Genomic DNA, 23,414 nt, shown 5'->3' on the forward strand with positions numbered 1-23,414 from the left:
TCATTGCTTGACCCTCACTTCATCTATAGAGGGAAATTGGTTTTTACTCCATCATAAATCATCAAAAGAGTTACTGTACTGGAACACTGGAAGATTAATGTTTTCACTGTTTGTGTTTCATCGTCTTTATTTAAAAAGGGCACCATCACTTCTGTGAGCATGTCGAGGTAAGAAATATGCATAACTTGATGGAGTCGACTGAGAGCTGTTTGTGTCCAAATCAGTGAGCATTGCTGTAACTCACCTCTGTTCTGATAAAGGAACGTGTGAACACTAACTTTGGGATTTAGGATCCTATTTGGACTAAATTGGATTGAACAATGTGTGATAATAAATGATTTTGGAGCAGTGTGATGATATGAGGGGTCACTGTGTGACAGAATTTTAAAGCCAGAGGATTCCTTAGGACCTTGACCTCAATAGGAATCTATTCATGGAATTCATCATCAGATCGTCTCCAGGCACATTAATCAGGAAAAGCCCTATGGAAATAAAACTAAAATTATATTACACTCTTGATGTTCTGATCCCTGTCATGATTTAGCGCAATTACAAAAACTAGATCATGTGACAAAACTAAACAGATTTAAAGTCCCCATGGCTTTTAGTTGAATATGTTGGTCTTACTTTTATCTATAAGCTAGTGTGCTCCAAAACAATGACAACATTCGCATTTAGAAGATATAAGGCATTCAAAACTACTGCCAATATGGATAAAGGCTTTTGATGACATGACTTCAAATGCCCTCTAGAATCGAAATAGACGCTGAAGCTGCAGCTAAAATTGGTCACTTTTTCACACATTTACTATATGGTGTATAGGACATAGTGCACTATATAGGGGATAGGGAATGATTCAGACAGTGTAAATATTCTTTCCATTGGGGCAAATTAAGTCTGGTTTCACATTAGTGTCACGCGAACCACTGCAGTGCACACAGTCTGCTCCGGTCCAGAGATACGGTAGCACGGAGCGGATCATATGTGTGAGGGCGCAGACCACAAAACATATCGGATCCATTTGAATTCCGCACAGAATGCTAATATTTTAAAGCGATATGGAGGGATGGGAAACACTTAGAGATTAAGAGGAAACTGCGGTTTTACCGAGCTCAACGGCAGCTCTGGCTGAGCTGCGATATAAACAAAATGCTATTGGCTATTTTAAAAAGGGGAGGGGCTGTTCGATATGTCCCGCCCTGTCTTCCTGTTTCAGTGGAAATTACATCTATGGCCCTGTCCCAAATGGCACACTTCATGTGCCCTTTCGGTCTTGTGGACTTACAATGACCGCTGAGTGCGCGTGTCCGTTAAGTCCACGAGACCGCAGGGTGTCCCATTTGTCATTTTAGGTCTCAGAAGGGGGCTCGCAAGCGCCCCCTTAGAGGTCGATATGCACCCTCGATGCGCATTTCAGCCGAGCCCGCACTGGTGCGGGTTACACAGCGGACTTCTTCCCGGCAGTCAAAGTGGCATTACGTCGTGAAAGAGCGGACTCAGAGGAAGACCGTGAGGGTTTAGGGTGCCATAGGGCCAACATATTGAATAATGCTTCATGTTTCAAGGCACTTCAGTGGGCCTTTAAAGCTACACTGTGTGATATTTTCCCCCATGTAGCGTTGAAAAGGTATATGACCATCCAGTGAAAATTAGTTTCTGTTCCTCTCAATTCCGATTTCGTTTTAACTCCTACGGTGGCCGATTTAGTCCAAGATTAACATGAATTCCAGCTCGACCTCGTCCACATTCGACACGGTGCCATCGAGTGTTAAAACGTGAAAGGCGAAGCTTGAATTTACGGGTATGTCCCTCTTTGGCTAATGTACTTTCAAGATGGAGGGGCAACATGGCGACCCGCATTCGAACCCATTACCCGTATGTATTTTCAATGGCATATTATAAACTTACGAGAATGCTTTATTACTTGAACGAAGTAAATATACATTAATGAGCACATATATTTTTGAAAGAACTAAGTGTTTTTAGCTAAGAATAAACTAAAAAAGTTACACAGTGTAGCTTTAAAGGCATAATATGTCATTTTTCGCCACTAGAGGTCGCTTATTCAAAACAAAGGCGTAGCTTGATGATGCCTTGATTTCGCAGAGCTTTTATTATGCCGCAGACGACCACTTCCGCTTCTTCTGGTCATGTGTATGTGGAGTTATGCAGCGCTGTTTTACCATATTAGATACATTTGATTGGTTGAAAGTTATGTTTATAATGCTACTCTGTGCGTTGGCACGGCGGCTACTATGAGACACTTGTTGCACACTGCAGTAAGCTAGATCGATATTAGACCTGGTAAAACATGGTACTCACAGTAAATCATGAAAACGTGATTTAAACAATAAGAATAAATGTGTTGAGCTATAACAATAATTTGTTTTCTGTTGATGAATGTATCCCAACAGTTGTTCACCTGTCTAATATAACACATAATATACTAAATCATCTTTAGTGTTTCCATGGTTTCTACAAAATAAAACCGGAAATTGAGGGTAACGCGGGTGTGATGTCACTGATAGGCATCGCACAGACACGACCCATGTCCTGGTTAAAATTGCTTATTTCTCTGGATTTAACCACTTATGCTCTGGGACCATTTTTGGGGATTTCCGCCTGGATTTGGCCAACCCAAATTTAAAAGCTTCCCATACCCACATACAGTGGTCTAAATACACAAATTTGGTGTCATTTTAAAGGAAACCCTTTGAAGTTACATAAACCACTGCTAAAATGGATAAACATGCAAGTATATGTTGTCTGAGCTGTAATACCCCCTGTAATAATTTTATTTATAAATTCAGTTTTGAAAGTGTATAACTCAGGCCCTGTGTGCTCTAGCACCCTGCAGACAGTTTTGGCCGTTTCCACTAGATTCCACAAAATACTGGAACAAATCATTTTGTCTGTTTCATGTTGTATGCAAGATTTATTCAAATAGATCTGAAGGGAGGAATATTGTATTTTTATGAAAAAATATAAAGTACATACTTGATTATGTCATTCCCAAGCGGCAACCTCCTGCAGTTTCTATTGAAGCCAATACGGAAGTGCCTCAAACTGCAATTCATCGACTGGCCGCTAGGGACAGGATCCAGAAGGGAGCAGAATCTCATTGAGCCCCATGTTAAAATGGCCAACTTAAGAGCAGAATAAAACATGTTTACAGCCTGGTACAAATTGTGCTTTTGGTCTATACGGCTCATTTTGCCCTTCATGACAACTGTGAGGGGGGTGAGTTTTTTTATAACTCATTCGTTTACATTATATAAAGCCTTAAAGCTACACTGTGTGATATTTTCCCCCATCTAGTGGTGAAAAGGTATATGACCATCCAGTTAATTTTAGTTTCTGTTCCTCTCAATTCCGATTTCGTGTCAACTCCTACGGTGGCCGATTTAGTCCAAGATTAACATGGCTTCCAGTTCGACCTCGTCCACATTCGACACGGTGCCTGTGGGATATTCTGTGCGCAGTGGGATGGTTGGAACTCAAGTGGCCTAATTATTCGGCTAGAAAGAACTGCAGCTAATCCAGAGTGAACTTTGATGATAGTAATGTTTATTCAGTCATCCAATTGCAAGGCATAAACAGGTTTGCGTGGATATGTACATAAATGTGGTTTCTGTGAGAGAACAAATAAGGATGGTAAATATACATACACAGTTAAGAACTGTATAACTATACTTATAAGTTACATTTGTATAATGTAACCGTAAACCAGAGCTTATTGTACCATATATAGGCGCTAAATGCAGCTGCATTAAAAGGAGCGGAGCTGCCGCTGCTAACAAGCGGTGTCGGGTTCCAAAAGTGTGTGCGGCGCTTTAACGTTAGCACTGCAGTACGCTCTGTATAACAATTGTTAATAAGCCGATCAGACCTGATACATATTTCCATCAACATACATTACAAGCAAATATTTTCTAAAAACGAATAAACATTGTTGATAACAAAATAACTGAATGATTATTCAAATAGGTGAGCATTACGCTATTGTATGTTGACACAAAAATACTTCTGAGGTGACATCAACTGAATTACGCGATGACACACTCTGAAACACATCTACAATGACAATAACTATTATTACTTACGGAGTTATTAACGCACAGAAATACCACACAAGGAAAAACAGACTTTTGAGGAATAAACAAGCCAGGAAAACTCTGTATAACTCTGGTACTGGACGCTGCTGAGATGAAAACTCTCTGCACATGCACCAGACAAGTCTGAACAAGTTGACGCGCACATGCGCGAGGCAGAGCATTTTGTACAGTGCCATCGAGTATTAAAACCGGTTAAAACGCGAAAAGCGAAGCTTGAATTTACGGGTATGTCCCTCTTTGGCTAATGTACTTTCAAGATGGAGGGGCAACATGGCGACCACCGTTAGATCCCATTACCTTATGTATTTTCAATGGCATATTATAAACTTACGAGAATACTTTATTACTTGAATGAAGTAAATATACATTAATGAGCACATATATTTTTGAAAGAACTAAGTGTTTTTAGCTAAGAATAGACTAAAAAAGTTACACAGTGTAGCTTTAACATTCTGCATAATTAAGGGCGTGGCCACTTCGAGTGACAGGTGGATAGCCATTTATCTGCTGTCAGTTAGTCATCGCGTCACTTAAGCTCCGCCCACGTCCCGCCTTTTTGCCCATTTTCTGTTATCCGGGAGTGACGCGCGATGATGCGCTGCCAAGATGGCAACGGCCATCTCGTCCATACTTTGCGCTTCAGAACGGCTCATCAGAATCCAATGGGTGACGTCACGGACACTACGTCCATATTTTTTTACAGTCTATGGTCATTCCGGACCCTGTACAGGGTCTGCAGAGTTTAAGAGGTTAAACATTCTTGGAAACGTTTGGGATAATGTAAGTAAACAAGTCAACAAAATATATAACATTGTTCTGGTTTTTGGATATTTTAATCCAAAAATCTTACATATTGTGCCTTTAAGGGAAATTCAAAACCATTACTCCATATTAAACACTGTGTAATATAGAAATGTAGGCTAATTATTTCACATAAACAGACATGCTTTTGGATATGACAAAAAAAATAAATGATGGCAAACATTTAACCCTTTTTATAAATGGAGGGAAACGGGGGCTATATTTTTCATGGCGGCTTTATTTTATAAATTATATAGAGACAAGCCTAATGGCTTGGCAAAACTAACAAACAAACTATTAGATCATTGTTGCCCAGGAAAAAAGATATAGCTAATTAGTGGATTTTCACTTAAACAATAAAACGATTATGAAACAAATTTACATTTTTTGAAGAAAAAAAACATAACACTTTACAATAAGGTTCATTAGTTAACATGAACTAATAATGAACTGCACTTCCACTGCACACCAACTTATGTTTTGTATGACAAATTCAGCTTTTCAAGTTTATTCAACTATTTAACATGAAAAAAGTTTGTACAACTAATTGACCCTAAGTTGAGAAAACTCAAAAATGTTCTGCAGCATGGTTGCCTTAAACTTCTAAGTTTTCTCAACTTTTTTTTAACAGTGTATAAAGCATTTATTTATCTTTGTTAATGTTCATTTCAACATTTACTAATACATTATTAAAATATTGTTTACATTAGTTAATGCACTGTGAACTAACATAAACAAACCATGAACAGCTGGATTTTTCTTAATTAACGTTAACAAAGATGAACTAATGCTGAATAGAGGTGTTGTTCATGGTTAGTTCATGTTAACTAATTCATTAACTAATGTTAACTAATACAACCTTATTGTAAAGTGTTACCAAAAAAATAAATAATGTAAAATCCGCAAAAATGGTTCTAATTTTCTAATAAACTCATAGTTTTGAACTAGGCCTATGAGCCTGAAACCAATACAAAAGAGAAAGCAAAATTGACTTTTGACTCAAAACCTCACAGATATAATGCGTGCACTCTATATTTTGCTATTATACGGATCACAGATCAGGCAGTGATGCCTAAGCAAAAATCCATGAGTGAAATCCAGCAGCCCGGTCTCTGAAGTTCTTGGAGGGCAGAAAGGCGCCGAAGCTGCTGCTTGGTTCCTGCATTCATTAATTCAGTGAAGTCTCGCGGTGTTCACACGCAACCTCTCAGACATCTTGCGTTTGTCAGACGAGTCTGCTACATGCACGAACAGAAACGCAGTCGAATCTCACCCAGCATCGCTCGAACGCCATCACCTCTTCACATGCGGGGCTGAACTGAGTTTGCGCGTTCGAGACACTCGGAGAGGATCGCGTGCGGCGTTATTTTCGTATTGTGCGTCATTTCTGCATTTCTGCGTTTTCCACCCAGGCAATATGGCAACACCCGCCGCTGTAAACCCATCGGGTGAGTAGCAATTTTATCGTTATGCTTTCAAATATATTGTGTGTGGTGTGTAAGGGGAAACCGAGCCTCGGGTTTTCACCCAATATTTTGTTTTCGCTTCAACAAAAGAAACCGCGACGCTTTAAACGCACGCGAGCACCCCCTCCCCCCTGCACAAGTAACAACAACGACATTTAGAATTCTAAACGCTACATTGTATCACTGCTATATCGTTAATATAACGTTCATTCTTTCGTGACTATAGAACATCGCGCGGCTGTATTGAGGCGTCAGAATGCAAACGTCTCACATTTGGCTTTATTCTGCCGTGGCTTGTTGCTAATGCAAATTAGATGCTGAATACATTTTCCCAAGCCAGTACGTGCTTTGATTTCCTTGATACACAGCTAGTGAATCTGATACATTGCTTATGGAGACTGTAATGGTGATGTGAGGTTATTTGTTATGAGCTTGAGTACTATATAACACACATAACGGCTTTACTTCCTCAGCCTGTTGATTCCATTGCGAGAATGGACGTGGACCTAATATAGTCAAGTTTATTGTCATAAGTAGGGTGAAGTCAGCTAAAATGGGCTATCAAGTTAAATGGCCAAATTAGGTTGTAGCATCATCTTTTAATTTTTACAGCCAATCACATGAACTGATATTGAATTGTTGCTTCAACACTTGTTGACATGTAGTAATAGTTTTGATTGGTCTGAGTTTTTAAAGGTGGGCAGGGCAGAGTGTTACATGAAGCTTGTCAGATAAATAGTAAGGTAAGTGAGCCTGACATGGTAAATTTCATCCATCATTAATAAGGGTACTAAAGCAATTATAAGTAAGCTTACCAACAAAGCAAAGGTTTATAAACAATGTTTTGACATGCTCTTTCAAATACAAAAGTTTAACTTAAAAAGGGTCATTTTAGGTAGAAATAGCTGGTTAAGCTAAAATGGGCCACAGTTTTCAGCTAAAATGGGCTGCAAACACACACACTTTCACACAGAATTTTTTTTTTTTTTTGTCAAAGATGTTCTAATCTTTAACAAAATGTTTGCCAAATATTTGACAAGCATACATGCACACAAAAGACACCAATGCACAGAAACACAAACCTATACAACATGATCAATTCATTTTTAATATGATTTTTTAAATGAAATATTCGTTCAACTTTCTGTTTAATGAAATACATTTATGGTGTTGTTGTGGCACACTAAAGACAATAGTGTCACTTTACTGTTAAAAATAAAATGATTTCAGCCGAAATTACCTGTGTTGTTCTCTTTTTATATTGACCCATTTGAACTGAACAGCTGGCCCATTTTACCTGAATGTTATGCTATGGCTCGAGAAGGATACTCTAACTCATAATTTTAAAACGATTATACTTTTTTCACATTTAAAATGTATATTTAAGAGACCCATGGTAATTTATAAAAATATCAATAGCTCTCATGCATAGCTTATTTAATGGTATTATAAGTCATTTACCAAAACATGGCCCATTTTAGCTGACTTCATCCTACAGATTAGCATAGTAAGTGAGATTTGTGATGTTTCTGTGAAGCACTTAAAAATCAACAGGCAAAAACGATCATGTATGAATAGCAACAAAAGAGTAGCAAGAATATGAGACAAAATGGTAAAGCGAGATGTAAACACGAGCACTGGATTGTTGTGTATGACTGTCATGAGCTAATGTAAGTTTACGTGAATGTGTTAAGTTCTTATTTTGTCTGAATTTTTAATGGGGCTAGAGTGTAAACTGTTGCTGTTTTAGGTTTTAAAACTGTCGTGTCACCAGAGTCACGAATGTGGTCATCTGGGGTCTATTTCAGTCACCACAGAATGTTTCAGTTTTAGTTGTTTGTCGACTCGGAACAACAAGCAGGATGAAAAGATGTAGAAGGCCAAATTATTAAATTAGCAGGGCTGCACAGATCAAAATTGAATCAGGCATCAAATTTTAACCCTTGAGGAGGGAAAAAAAACGCCCAAGTTTTATTCAGAGGCCCAACCTGAGCAAAAATATATAATGCATTTAAATATCAGTTGTCACTCTATATCTCCCAATAATATGATATTTAAATTCTTAGTTTTATGATCAAAGTTCTGTGGTTTTTATTGTGGGGGGGCAAAACATAATGCAATGCAATACAATGATGATTGAGAGATGAACAAATGAAAAGCCTCATTTATCATATTTGATACTCACATTTTAAAGGCACAATATGTAAGATTTTTGGATTAAAATCCCCAACAACCACTAGAATAATGTTATATATTTTGTTGACTTATTGTACTTGCATTATCACAAATATTTCCAAGAATGTTTCAATCCAGAGAAATGAACAATTTAAACCAGAACACGGGTATCAATGACATTAAACCTGCGTTACCCTTAATTTCCAGGTTTTATTTTGTAGAAACCATGGAAATACCAAAGACGCTTTAATATATTCTCTGTTTTATTAGACAGGTGAGTAACTGTTTGAAAACATTCATAGACAGAAAACTAATTATGGTTATATAGCTCAACCCAGTTAGTCTTATTGTTTAAATCTCGTTTTCATGATTTACTATGAATACCATGTTTTACCAGGTCTAATATCGATCTAGCTTACTGCAGTGTGCAACAAGTGTCTCATAGTAGCCGCAGAGCCAACGCACAGAGTAGCATTATAACAAAACTTTCAACACACTCAAATAATGTATCTAATATGATAAAACATCGCTGCGTAACCCCACATATGCATGACCGGAAGAAGCGGAAGCGGCTGTCTACGGCATAATAAAAGCTACGCCTTTGTTTTGAGTAAGCGACCTCAAGCGGCAAAAAAAAAAAAAATACATATTGTGGCTTTAACATAATTTTCTAAAAAATAAATAATGATGTATGGATAATCAAGTTAATCAAAGTTGCTTCAATCCAGTAAGTGTTCATCTTGAATTATTCTTAGCAAAATAAAAGTTAATTTAATGTTTACTTTGTAAATATCTTAAAGATTTCACAGCAAAAAGACATTTTTACAAATATACTAAAATGGATTTTGCTTAAATAAATAAATAAATAAATAAATTATATATATATATATATATATATATATATATATATATATATATATATATATATATATATATATATATATATATATATATATATATATATATATATATATATATATATATATATATATATATATATATATATAATTTATTTATTTATTTATTTATTTTTTCAAGCAAAATCCATTTTAGTATATTTGTAAAAATGTATTTTTGCTGTGAAATCTTTATATATATATATATATATATATATATATATATAATTTATTTATTTATTTATTTTTTCAAGCAAAATCCATTTTAGTATATTTGTAAAAATGTCTTTATGCTGTGAAATCTTTATATATATATATATATATATATATATATATAACTGTCAATCAGATGATTGAAGGCATGTAGTAGTCATGCTGATAATTTAGAGGCTTTAGAAGTTCGAATATTATATATTTTATATACATAAAATTGTCTGAATTGGAAAATATAAGCAATATTACATCTGGCCTGATAAAACTGATATTATGACAAAAAAAATAAATCAAAAACTTTATGCAACAGACTTTCTGTACAAATCAAAAAAACTAGGTTAGTGATTAATCCAAAGAAACATGTCACCGAAACCTTCTGCAGCTCAATTTATTCAGTCTGCTCTGCACTTGTTAAAGTAAATTACGCTCCATGACTCCATTGCTTCCATGAACACTTTTTTTCCCCCAGCGGGCAATTCCTTCCCCGCCACCTCATTGTAAATGCAAATGAGGCAAAATGAATAAAGAATGTGTGCGTTATTAGCACCTGGTTGACACACCGAGCTGCCAAGCACGCTTTAGAATGCACAAGAGCATTCTGGGATGGAGTCACATGACTGTAGTTGAACTCAAGGGCACTTTGTTTTAAAGTCAGCTTTCTTTTATTTCGCTTGCTTAAGAAATGTGTAGGCCATCTGTACTTTTACCGTTATGCCCACAATGCTTAACAAAAGGCCCTGGTTGTGGCATGGCCGCGATAAGGACGTGTTTCGTACAAATAGCAGTTGCCGTTTGTCAATGGGGATTACAGGCACAGTTGATTAGCAACAGTTCAGACTGTTTGCCGACCTCTTGTGTTTGTGAAGGAAGCCTTTCTATTGAGAGGAGAGATGGATAACCGAGCTTGACCAGAAGTGTAGCATTGCTAAGAAAGACTTGTTTGTTTCTAGAGCATATGGTGTGCTACATAAGATAGCAAATGCTAATCACCTCTTTACAGGATTGACTTTATTTTCCTGATGGAAAGGGATGAGATATATGATGTATATGTAATTTGAGACCATATAAGTGTGTCAACCTGTAGACAGTTTGCTATACCGTTTATACCACATTCAACTGATATGTGTCACAGGTGTGTGTACACCACTTTAAAAGTTTGGGGTTAGTAAGATAAAAAAAAAGAAAAGATTTTAATACTTTTATTCAGCAAAGACACATTAAAGTATTAAAAAGTGACAGCAAAGGAAGACATTTATTATGTTACAAAAGATGTCTGTTTCAAGTAAATGCTGTTCTTTTGAACTTTCTGTTTGTCAATCCTAAACTAAAAAAAAAAATCAGTTTTCACAAAAAATAAAAAGCAGCGCAACTGTTTTCAGCATTGGCAATAATAAGAGAGGTTTATTGAGCAGCAAATCAGCATATTAGAAAATTCAGCTTTGACATCACAGGAATAAATTGCATAATGCATATATTCAAACAGAAAATAGTTCACACTATTAGTGAGCATAAGACATTTCTTTCAGAAAAATCTTGCTGTCCCCAAACGTTTGAACGGTATATGGACTGCTTTAAATTTTAAAGTCAGAACTACTCGTTTTATAATATGAGTTTCACTGTTTTGAGTCTTGTTTTTAACTCAAAGTTTCATAATGTGAATTTTGCACTGATGTCCGATTTATTAATTGGTAATGAATAAATTGATCTGTTGGTTGAATGCACATGGTCCATAACATTGCAATTTACCTGCAATATTATATTATATTTTTTGTTCTTATGAGGTTTTGGACTTCATAAAGCGTCAAATCTTAACTGATAGAGCTTTGAGTGATATTTATGTAAAAATAATATGACCCATTTATATCAATACAATGATGTGGGTTGTTTTTTGCTGCTGTGCCTTTAAGGGTGCTTTCACACTTGGTTTGATTGCCTGGTCTGATCCATAGACTGCAAAAAAATATGGACGTAGTGTCCGTGACGTCCCCCGTAGGTTTCTGAAGAGCGTTTCTGAAGCCTAAAGTCCGGGATAACTGAAAATGGGCAAAGAGGAGCTAACAGGGGGAGTGGGTGGAGCTAACAGACAGCAGACAAACGTCTAGTAGTGACAGCGGTGGCAATCCACCTGTCACTCAAGTGGCCACGCCCTTAATTTTGCAGAACGAATTAGTTATAATAAAATTCATCCCCTTCACAGTTGTCATGAAGGGCTAAATTAGCTGTATCAAAACCACAATTTGTACCAGGCTGTAAACATGTTTTTTTTTCTGCTGTAAAGTTGGGCATTTTAACATGGGGCTCAATGATATTCTGCTCCCTTCTGGAGCCTGTCCCTAGCGGCCAGTCGATGAATTGTAGGTTAAGTCACTTCCGTATTGGCTTCAAGAGAAACTGGGGGAGGTTGCCGCTTGGTCTGAACCCGAATATGATTGCTCGCGCACGTATTCTTCAGCATTCAGTACTTTTTAGGGTGTTTTTGGTTCGTTTCGAGGTCTTTGGTCTGTGGACTGTGTTGCGTTCATATTTAATTCGAAATGCTCGAGTTCATTTGAATTCGTATTTGGTGCGCACCAGGGTTCGGATGACAAGAGTTTGTTTTAATCTAACCAAATCTGCTAATTGTGAACACACCATAAGACTTATGTAAATGCCTCTCTGCAATGAAATACACTATAGTTTTTTTTAACAGCTCCATTCTTCAATAACAGCCTATTTGTTAAGCTGCTTGACATTTTGTGACCGATTCATAAAACAAGTTGTGCTGAAATATGCAAGTATCTCTCATATTTCCTTTTCTTTATGTGGGCGGACTAAGTTTCTGATCACCCAGTAGGCATTGTTAACTTACCAGGCATCAGAAAGTTGGGTTCAGAACCAGTCTTCTTTTGCAGCTTAGTTTCAATAGATGCTTTTCAATACAAGTTTTTAGCTATGAAAGTTACAGAATGTTTTCATAGTTCATTGAATTCTTTGAAAATTAAAAGTTGCATTAGCCTATGTGGCCCATTTAATTCTGTTGTGAATTTTCATTTTATGGCCCATTTAATTCTGTTGTGAATGCTGAGTCCATTCTTGCATGAAACCATTAGTAAGTGATTGGAGTTTTGATGTAAAAAAAAACTAAAACAAAACTTCTATCAGGAAATAGTCTTCATCACAGTCTCTGTAAGCTCTTGAAATGAGAATAAAGCAAAAAAAAATTCACTGAGGTCAATTGCACAAGCATGCATTATTGAAGTATTTCAGCATGTTTTCGATTTTTCTGTTGACCATCATGTCTGAAATATCTCGAACATTTGCCAGCATGAACTTTCTTTGGCTGTGCAACAATAGACCAGAAGAGAAGAGTCATTGTTCAAATATTCGTGCTGTCAGAAAAAAGGATTTGATCATGTTAATTAAATTTTAGTAGATTCTCCCTTTAAACTTGTTGCTTTCTGATCCGTTCCTGCTCTGAAGCACTGAAACTCTTTTCTGTATGCAAAAATGGCAAGTGTCCCTTCAACCTCATTTACACCCTGAGATTATATAGCTTCAGCTGCACTGAATCACTCCTTTCACTCTCTTAACTAAGGGGCTGTTTACACGACACCATTATCAACTGAAAACTGAAAACTTTGTATGTGTTTTGGCCGTTCATTTACATGACAACAGCGTTTTGGGGGCTTGAAAACGCAAACTTTTGAAAAAGGGTTTCAAAGGGCTAGTTTTTGAAAACGATACTGTTACAGTCTCCGTGTAAACTACAAAAACGTGAATCTGTGAAAACCCACGCTTTACGCGTTCAAGTTTATAGGCGCATAGAGCCAGATTTACTAACAGCTTGCGCCAGTGCAAAACCCTCTTTTGGCGTTAAAAAACTACTGTCAGGATTTACTAAACACACTCAGTTAAAATTAGCTCTGAAAAGGCGTAGACCGAGTTATTTTTGCGGAAGAACTTATTGCAAATGCTTTTATTTTAGTTTCTTCTTGCAGACACAAAATGTATGGGAAGGGGGTATTTAAATGAATCACGCAATGTGATTTACTAAGGTTTGCCCTTATCAATTTACTGATGTTTGCGTCATTATTTACCGCCCCAAAAAAGCACGTCTTATATCAGATGCTAACTGGTAGATTCTGTTGGTCTTTATGAAAATGAACCGGCTGTGTTCTTTAATTTTAGTGTTGTCAGTAGATCACACGCAGAACTTTCCACTCCCATCGCCGCTTTTTTGGAATTGCGCTCTCAGGCTAATTTGCCCTGTTTAGTAAATCTGGCCCATAGTCTTACTTTACAAAGTGACATCGCCAACTACTGGCCTGGCAGCATAACACAGCATTTTTATTCATTTTCACAGATCGGGGATAACTTTTCTCTTTTTTGTATATCGTTGTGTAAATGTACCCTAAATATTCGGCCATCAATCCTTCTGAGTTGAGCAGGTTATTATTCAATTCTTGATTTTTCGTAGTCCTCATTGTGATTGGAATTTGGAATGGCCTGATTCTATCTTATTCTGTTTTCATAATGTTTTAGCAATTATATTCAAGTTTTGGTACTCCCTTCTTAAGTCAATACCTCAACTCATACTTTCCTTTAGCTGTAACTTTCATATGTTAAGCTCATATTATAATAATATACAGGGCTACATAACTACAAGTTTTGAATCCAGAATATATTATTTATTGTGATTAGTGTCTTTTTCGTGGGCTGGTGGGAGAGAGAAAGGCTCCAAAATGTTACAAAAGATTAACTTGTCAACACAAAATTCCCAGAAGTGTTTTTACACTTAAAGAGGTACATGTTATAAAGTCGATGTAAATGTCATCCAAGAAAAACGTTTTGCTAAACTGATCGTGTGTGCTCTGGGATTGGGGTCTTTCAAGGACTATAGGGAAAAGTTTTGATTTACTAGCGTATGTGTGTGTGTGTTTTTGAAATGAGCCTCTTTTGCTCACCAAAGCTTCATTCAAAAATACGTGGAAAACAGTAATATTGTGAAATGTATTCCTGTGACGACAACTGAATTTTCAGCTTCATTACCCCAGTCTTCAGAGTCACATGATCCTTCAGAAATCATTTTAATCTGCTGATTTGCAAATGAAACATGTCTTATTATCAATATTAAAAACAACTTAATGTTTCTGTGGAAACCGTGATACTTTTTTCAGGATTCTTTTGAATCTTTTATTTGAAACAGAAATCTTATTTTAACATTGCAAATCATGAAAGGTCTTGTTACTTTTGATACATTTAATGCATCCTTGCAGAATAAAAGTATTAAAACTGACCTCAAACGTTTGCACAATAGCTCACCAGCATCGGCTATTGAAACACCAAAATCGACTGACACTGCCGCATACACACAATCCTTTTGCTGAACCTCAAGTACTGATAATCCAGATCTGAATCATTCCTTCAAAGAATCAATTTATCTAAGTTTATCCGTAACAGCATAGATCCTTAAAGACGGGCTGTGGTCCAAGATGCCATGGTGTTCTGGGAAGGATTTCTCTGCACTTTGATTGAAGAATTTGCTCATTTGGCCTGTTTTTGTCTCTATGGAGTTCACTTCTCACACAAAACACAAATGAGACGTGCCGTCCACATTTCTAAAGAGCTTAGACTTTACAGATGGGATCCCAATGGACGGGTGGCATGTAGATGTTTTGTTTTGGGGCAGATCTGGATGGGAAACAGGCCTCTGTCATTAGAATGAGTCCGGGGAGAGAAAAGAGTGAAAGAGAGGAGCACGTAAGCTGTTGAGTCGTGATTTAAAACGAGACAGCAGCATCCTATCTGTCTTCTATCCTTCACTCCATCCCATGAGACAGATTAATGAGTTTGACACTGAGGGCTTTCTGAGAGAGAACGACAACGGCAGGGTGAGGGAGCTTTAGAAAGTTCTGCAAAGGCATCTAAAGTACAATGGTACAGTTTATTGAATCTTTAAACAAAATCCATAAAAAAACAGTTTGCATATGTGTTTTTTGTTAAGTATCATCATTGATTTTTTTTTGGTTCATAGAGTATAGTGAGTATATAGAGCTCATACTCGAGAAGGATAATTTTTTATTTATTTATTATTATTCAGAGGCCCAAACTGAGCAAAAATTATGAAATTTGGTGCAGTTTCTGATATTTTTATGGCGAAAAAAGTAAGACGAAATTCTGATAGCTTGTAGTGTGAATCAAGGTGATCTTATAACAGACCAAAAAAATACTTGCATATATATAAATATAATTTGTCACATTATATCTCCCAATAATATGATATTTAAATGCTTAGTTTTATGGTCAAATCTCTTTAGTTTTTATTGTGGGGGAAAAACATAATGCAAATGTGATGATGACTGAAAGATGTACAAATAAATGTTCTATAAAATCCTGATGTATCATATTTGATTCACACATTTTAACGTGATTTTTCAACAACAAAAAAAAGTGTACTGCTAATCAAGTAAACAAAAAGTTTCTTCATGTCTACTAAGTGTTCTTTAAATATTATTTACAGTTTAAAAGTTATTTTTACATTTACTTCATACAAATCTGTAAAGATTTCACAGCAACAACACAAGTGTACCACAACCTTAAAGGCAATTATACAATATATTAAAAGGCCTTCAAATACAATACAGTTCCATTACATCATTAAAGTAATTATTAAAATTCAATTGCTCATTATTCACTGAAAATCCCACTGCTGCATCTAACTACTTCATGCACGCACATATTCAGATGTCATGTGTTACACCACATTCACCATCAATGATTCGAAACGGCATTATTTTTTTGCATGTTTCGTAACCCGTTTGCAGTGAATAAGGACTTACATTTTTGGTCTTTTCATCTCAAAGCTTTCATTTGTCTTCAGAAGACATTTGTGCACAAGTAGACTAGGTTTATAATACTTTTTAATTCAAGTTTCTGCATAATCTACTGATAAACAAAAGTCTAGTTATGGGGCTAATTAAATTAAGTACAGTTAACAGCGTTTTTTTTTCTCAAGGATTTGCATAATATTTTAACATTTGCAATTTAATGTTTGGCAACCTTTAAATAGTTTTTTGCCCATCTGAATTTGCACTTTGGATTCAGGGTTTCTCTTGGACCTTCATATGAACTAAAGTTGGAAATAAGGTGTAAGTTTGTAAACCTCATAAATGAATTAATGAGAGCTCACTGAAAGACTCTGCTCAGCTCTAGAGTACAGGAGTAGTGGAAGGCAGACTTGATCAAATATTAATATGATTCTGTAATCATTGGTGCTGAACGTGTCAGTGTGTGTTCATTTTTTCAGCCAACTGCTTTTGGCGATGTTAGTATGAGCTGGTCTGTGTTACATTACTGATGTTGTGTGTGTGTGTGTGTGTGTGTGTGTGTGTGTGTGTGTGTGTGTGTGTGTACATGTACATGTTCATGTTTTTCTGTCCCGGTGGAGACCTCAACCTGAATGCACACACTCATGTCACCGTGGGGACCTAAATTGAGGTCTCCATGAGGAAGCAAACTTTAAACTAGCAGCCATATCACCCTGCAGCCCAAGACTGGTTTCCCACTGAAGCTAAGCAGGGCTGAGCCTGGTTAGTACCTGGATGGGAGAGCAACTGGGAAAACTAGGCTGCTGCTGGTAGAGGTGTTAGTGAGGCCAGCAGGGGGTGCTCACCCTGTGGTCTGTGTGGGTCCTAACACCCCAGTATAGTGATGGGGACACTATACTGTAACAAGCACCGTCCTTCGGATGAGACGTTAAACCGAGGTCCTAACTCTCTGTGGTCATTAAAAATCCCAGGGTGTCCTTCGATAAAGAGTAGGGGTGTAACCCCGGCATCTTGGCCAAATTTGCCCATTGGCCCCTCTCCATCATGGCCTCCTAATCATCCCCATATACAGATTGGCTTCATCACTCTGTCTCCTCTCCACCATTCAGCTGGTGTGTGGTGAGCGTTCTGGCGCAATATGGCTGCCGTCGCATCATCCAGGTGGATGCTGCGCATTGGTGGTGGTTGAGGAGATTCCCCCTTCTATATGTAAAGCGCTTTGAGTGCCTAGAAAAGCGCTATATAAATGTAACAAATTATTAATTATTATTATTAATTATTATTATTATTATTAAATAAAAATTATTTTAAAAAATAGATATATATATTGAAAATTAAAATATAAAAATTCAGAAAATGTTGTGTGACGGGTAGGTTTAGGCGTAGGGTTAGTGTAATGGAATACAATGTATAGTTTGTACAGTATAAAAGCCATTACGTCTAAGGAGAGTCCCCACAAAGATAGTAAACCAGACGTGTGTGTGTGTGTGTGTGTGTAGCATTTTTAGTAAATGTAATGTAGTAAAAAGTACGATTTCATGCTTTGAAATGTAGTGAAGTAAAAGTTTTTCCAAAATAAATATACTCTGGTAAAGTACAGATAGCCTACATGGAAAAACTTGCAGTACATTAAATAAGTAAAATTACATTCTGTCTGTATTGCACAGGTCATGCGTCACTTAGGAAACCAATGCGCGCTCACAGCCAGCACAAATAGAGCAGTATTTGAGCTGCTGTAAAGCACCATGGGAAACTCGTGTCGCAACTTTCACCAATCAAAACAATACATTTACTCACAGACAATGGCAAATTACTAGTTAGCTGGGCTAGAATTGACACCCTTAATTCGGCGCAATTGTTTCACATGAGCGGATCAGTATGAAAACAATGAGACTGAGAAATGAGGAGTGTCGCTCAAATCTACATTAACAATACTGTAGTGAGATTTCTTCGTCACTTTAATTAATGCGGCTAATCCGAGATTTCTTCTGCAGAGGAGGCTTATGCTCCATTAACACTGAAATTAGGATTTATGAAATTATGAAATTAGGTTTCTTATTGTAAGATTTAAACATGCATTAGAGCATTGAAAAACTTTCTACCGATCGTAGGTGTATAATGTATAAGAATGTTAATAAAACTCATGGGACAAACGTACAAGATCGATTACTGGGTCTGCTTGCAAACAATGTTTAAAAAGAATGCCAGCATTCTCCACTATATATGTAACAAATGAGCACAAATGGGATATATTAATAATTAATCATAACTTGTTATAATTAATTATTATAAATATTTGTATCAGTTAACTGAATTAACTTAATGTAACTGAATTAATATTACAATCAGCGAACACAGATTGTCTATCAACTCTTAGGAAAGGATATTTTCTGTGTCCACAGAAAAATAACTCTTTCTTAGCTCATTAAAGGGACAATTTATTTATAAACAGACCAGAATGAACTCGTATGAATGTGCACTTAAAGTTTATTTAACTAAAACACGAACACATAGGCTAACTAATCTACACAAACACATACACACAAGCACACATGCATGGGTAGAATGGGAAGTGGAAGTGACTGAAAAAACAGATCAGAACAGAGGAATGAAGCTATGGAAAAAGAGTCTATCACCTGGGAGAACCATCAGTTATGACAACAAGCTCCTTTGTTTTTTAAACAAAGGAGTTTACAGCTTTAACTAACTACACAGCGATTTTGTATATCGTATGCTACTTGCATTTGCCTGAGCTGTTAAAGAGCTTCCGCATATACAGTCACAGGAGAAAGTCTTGATTGTTCGGTCCTATGGTGTTGCAGTTGCAATCGATTCCTTCCGTGTTGAGAGAAGAAATGACGGTGAACTCGCAGAGACTCTGTCATGGTCGAAGAAGGTCCACATGGCTTGATGTGTGAGGGCTATATATATATATATATTCTGATAAATATAACATGCACACTAGATTCTATAAGAAAGCGATGTCCACCAAAGTGTGAGTCATTAAATGAGGAATATTTTGATAGGAGACACCAGCTAGATGGGATAACATTTAACTAGTAGTTCTATCATCAAGCATGCATAACACTATACAATATAAAAAGACAATATACAAACATAAATGATACACAAAATGTACTGGGGAAATGCATGTTCATTCATTAAACAGATTGTCAATGAATTAGTTGATAGAATTCCATTTTTATAGGGGATTGAGTGTCTGTTGGTTGTACGGTTCTCTCGTTTGAGAACAATCAGCCCAAGTGTCTTTGAAGTGTATGAATGGGCACCTGGGTGCTAACTCACAGTGGGAAAACTAGACATCATGGAGCCTGTCTGGGTCCTTAAGGAGATTAAATTGTTTGATCGGTCCAGTCACTACAGTTTATTTTATTTGTGGGTTCATTTCATATGCTTTACCTAACTTGACTACAGTTTATTGCATTTATACACCAGCAGAATGTATGTGAAGTGGTTGATTGTGAAGATGTTTTTGGCGTTTTCAGAAATGGGCACGGATCTGCCGGGTTCGGTAGCCATGCCAGGTGCTGTGGGCGCGGGCCAGGTCAGGATGGCGGGAGCCATGCCAGGACGAGGAGGCAAGCGGAGATCAACGGGGTGAGTTATTTAGCTTTTTATGAAAAATCAAATGTGTAAAATATCCCATCATTAGAACGTAATGTGTAAGAGAGCGAGAGAGAGAGATAAATAATTAATGCATCAACAGCTATTATACCCACATTCTGAATTTCCACTATTATTATTATTATTATTATTATTATTATTATTACTGAATTAATAAATTATGGAATGATTGTTCATTCAGACATTCAGTTTCCCGTAGGGAATGAAACTCATTTATATACATATGTATTTTTTTTTTAATGTATGTTTTTAATTTCTTATTGAATATAATGAAATTTGTAATGCGATCTTTAATGTGAAAGCTGCATATTAAAGCTCGCATTACACACTTTAGCTGCAGTCACTTTTTTAATGTGAATGCAGCTTTAATGAGCTAATAAAATTATTATTTATCTCAGTGCCATTTATGAAGGAGGACTCATTTGTTTTCATCATTTTTTTGTCATTGAAGAGGTGTTCAGTATTAATAAAAGGAAATAAAAAGCATAATTTAATTTACTGATGTGCCTTCATGGATCTCACGTAAATATTTTTGAATATTTAATTAGCATAAAATTGCTCTCATATTTTTCAGAATATTAACCAATTTTACACTGCATTTAATTTTATTTGCATCAGTGGGTAAAAACTATAAATAAAATCTCCAGGTGGGTGGATATTGGTGAAATAGGGTGGACCTTTATTCTGTGCCCATTATTTCATTATTTGAGGGAGATTTGAATATTATGAATTGCTCCCTATTCTAATTTTGTATTAGACAATATTATACACTTTTATAGGGCTCATTATATAGCTGCACAATTAACTGTAGAATAGCAACACATTTAATTAATCTCTGTAGGCAACCGTGATTACAGGACTACAGTTCCCAGAATGCACCACGGCATGAATAAATAATGTAAACTACTGCGTCAGTTTAGTCTGAATCTAAAATTAGGAACGTATGGTCTTTTTAAAAATGTTTTTATATTATAAAAATCATATTGCCTTTATTATGACAGGACAATGAAGTAGTTTTTGTCCTCAAGGCTATGGCTTCAATTAACTTTTTTTTGTGCAAATTGGCCTACTGTAAATGTGATTAAATAAAAATCTGATAAAAATAAATGCATTGTAATATATTTTTAATATACTATATATACAGTTTTTCTCATGCTTGGTTATTAATCGAAACAATCAATTTCAAAATAGCCAAACATGCCAATACCTGGCTCCTTCACAATTAAGAGCGGAACTACTGTGGAAACTAATAGACAATGATTTCAATATTAGAATTAAGAGCCCAATTTTTAGCCCATGAAACCTTTTAAAATGAATACTCATACACTGGGCTCTCTGTGTTCCGTGATCGCCCTTCTAAAGTGCTGCTTTTGAGTTCAGTGCACATGAATATTGTCCATTAACATGATGATGTGGTTTCCATAGAAAACACACTTCACCTGCCCACACAACAACTTCAGATGGGTTTTGTTCTGAGATTGTTCTACTTTATAAAACCTCTCTCATAGTTTATTACTATAAGCCTTGGTCAGATTAGGTGCCATATTTAATTCATTACTAATGAAAGTAAAAACATCCCTCAGCATTGTTGTCATTCACATAAAAAAATGAAGTAAAATATGGTTCCAGAACCTCCTTGTTGTACTTTCTGATATTGGACAGCAAGGTATCGTTGATTGTATTTTATATAACAGACTGTAGAAATGTCAGTGTTACTGGCTAGTGTAATAATCTGCTTTTTGTTGTCGTTTTATGATTGGGTTGAGGTTTGACTGACATCACCGTTTTCTCCAGAATGGCTATACGGCTGAATAAAATTATGTTGCATTATTTTCCTGTTTAACACTGTAAAGCTGCTTTGAAACAATCTGCATTGTTAAAAGCGCTATATAAATAAGGTTGACTTGACTTGTTGGTTAGCTTCTCTGTTCTATTGTTTGATTTACTTCAAGTATATGTAGCAGTTTTTTATTGTATCAAATACATGCCAGGGCTCCAGAGTCCAGACTGGGACCAAATGGTTGCATTTTGCGACTAAAATTTGAGAGTGTGCGACTGAATTTTACATCCAGTCGCACATGTGCGACCAGTAAGTTTGCCTGCTGTTGCTGTCGGTACTGGAGAAATTAAGAAAATACACTTACTATTTATAATTGATAGACGTTATATCTGGCAAATTCTATCTTTGCCAGCCATTTCTGTATGAGATAATATTAAACCATTTGTCTGTGATGCATTTTTGCTATTCGCAATCCAGAAGAGATAGAAAGCGAGCGAGCTCTCACGTGGAGCTACAGCGAACGTCAGACCACGGTCAGCTTGAGTAACGATGGCCAAGAGAACTAAACAAAAGTTTAGTCTTCTTAGGCCCCGTCCACACGAAGCCAGAACTTTCCCTATCCAATCTTTTTTTTTCCTCGTTTCAAGAAATATCTGCGTGCACACGAGAGCATGAAAACGGTTCAAAACGATGTAGTATACATGCCAGGCCAGTATGCGGCACTGTAATTCTGCCACAGATATACACTAAAAACGGAGAAGAAGAGTTGTGGCTAGAAGGGGTACGGCAACAGTCGGAGGTGAGGTAAAATCTCACAATAAAATAACAATAAATAAATTTGCTACTTACCAGATGTGTTTTATTAACGCATACACCTACCCCAACCCTAAACATACCCTTACAATAATGCAAATACAGTAATTAAACAGCGCAATATTGATGTGCGCATGCCCAGTGCCCGTAGTTGTATCCCTTCTAGTCTTCCCCGCGCAGGATGTGGTGTGATGACATCACCTTTTCACAAAATATACGGATTGGCTGTACACACGAAACCGCAAGGGTGTTGTTTTCAGATTTATCCACTTTAGGACCCGGTTTCAAAAAATAGCGGTTTCTGTCTCCCAAAACGCCGGATCCGTGTGGACGAAACGCCAATATGATAAAAAATGTATACGGTGATACGCGTCTCCGTGTGGACGGACCCTTAAACTTTAGGGATGTGCTGTGATATTAATCTAATTTTATTTTCGATTTAGGCTTCCAAGAATTATAAAAAGATGATATGAGGTAAAACTATTCCCATAGCCGTGTTCTGTCGAGCGCGACATCCTTCCCTTCACAGACTTGCGCTGTCATTTCGTGCGAAATGGACCGACTTGCACTTTATATTTTAGGCTTCGTGTGCGTGTCTAAACCATCAAATAAACAACAAATAGCCTGTGTCAAAAGGACCGAATTGGAGAGTAGTTACTTTAACAGTTTATATCTTAAATGGGCGTAAATAGTTTGGAGAAATA

The 23,414-nt window shown here is 36.5% G+C and overlaps 1 protein-coding gene across 4 annotated transcripts in view; it reads left to right on the forward strand.

Moving 5' to 3' along the window:
* The first annotated feature begins 5,957 nt into the window (after positions 1–5,957).
* The window catches only part of arnt2 (aryl-hydrocarbon receptor nuclear translocator 2), a 103,797-nt gene continuing 86,340 nt past the window's right edge, over positions 5,958–23,414 (forward strand). For 2 of the 4 annotated variants that reach the window (XM_079811097.1, XM_079811096.1), the window contains exons 1-2: positions 6,041–6,364; positions 19,979–20,090. In XM_079811097.1, coding sequence (XP_079667223.1) covers positions 6,334–6,364; positions 19,979–20,090 — 143 coding nt within the window. In that variant the 5' untranslated portion in view covers positions 6,041–6,333. Of the gene's footprint in view, positions 6,365–19,978; positions 20,091–23,414 lie in introns of all 4 variants that reach the window. The other 2 variants (XM_079811099.1, XM_079811098.1) reach the window with 2 other exon arrangements.

Source organism: Gobio gobio (assembly GCF_949357685.1).
Source record: "Gobio gobio genome assembly, chromosome: 2".
NCBI classification, from domain to species: domain Eukaryota; kingdom Metazoa; phylum Chordata; class Actinopteri; order Cypriniformes; family Gobionidae; genus Gobio; species Gobio gobio.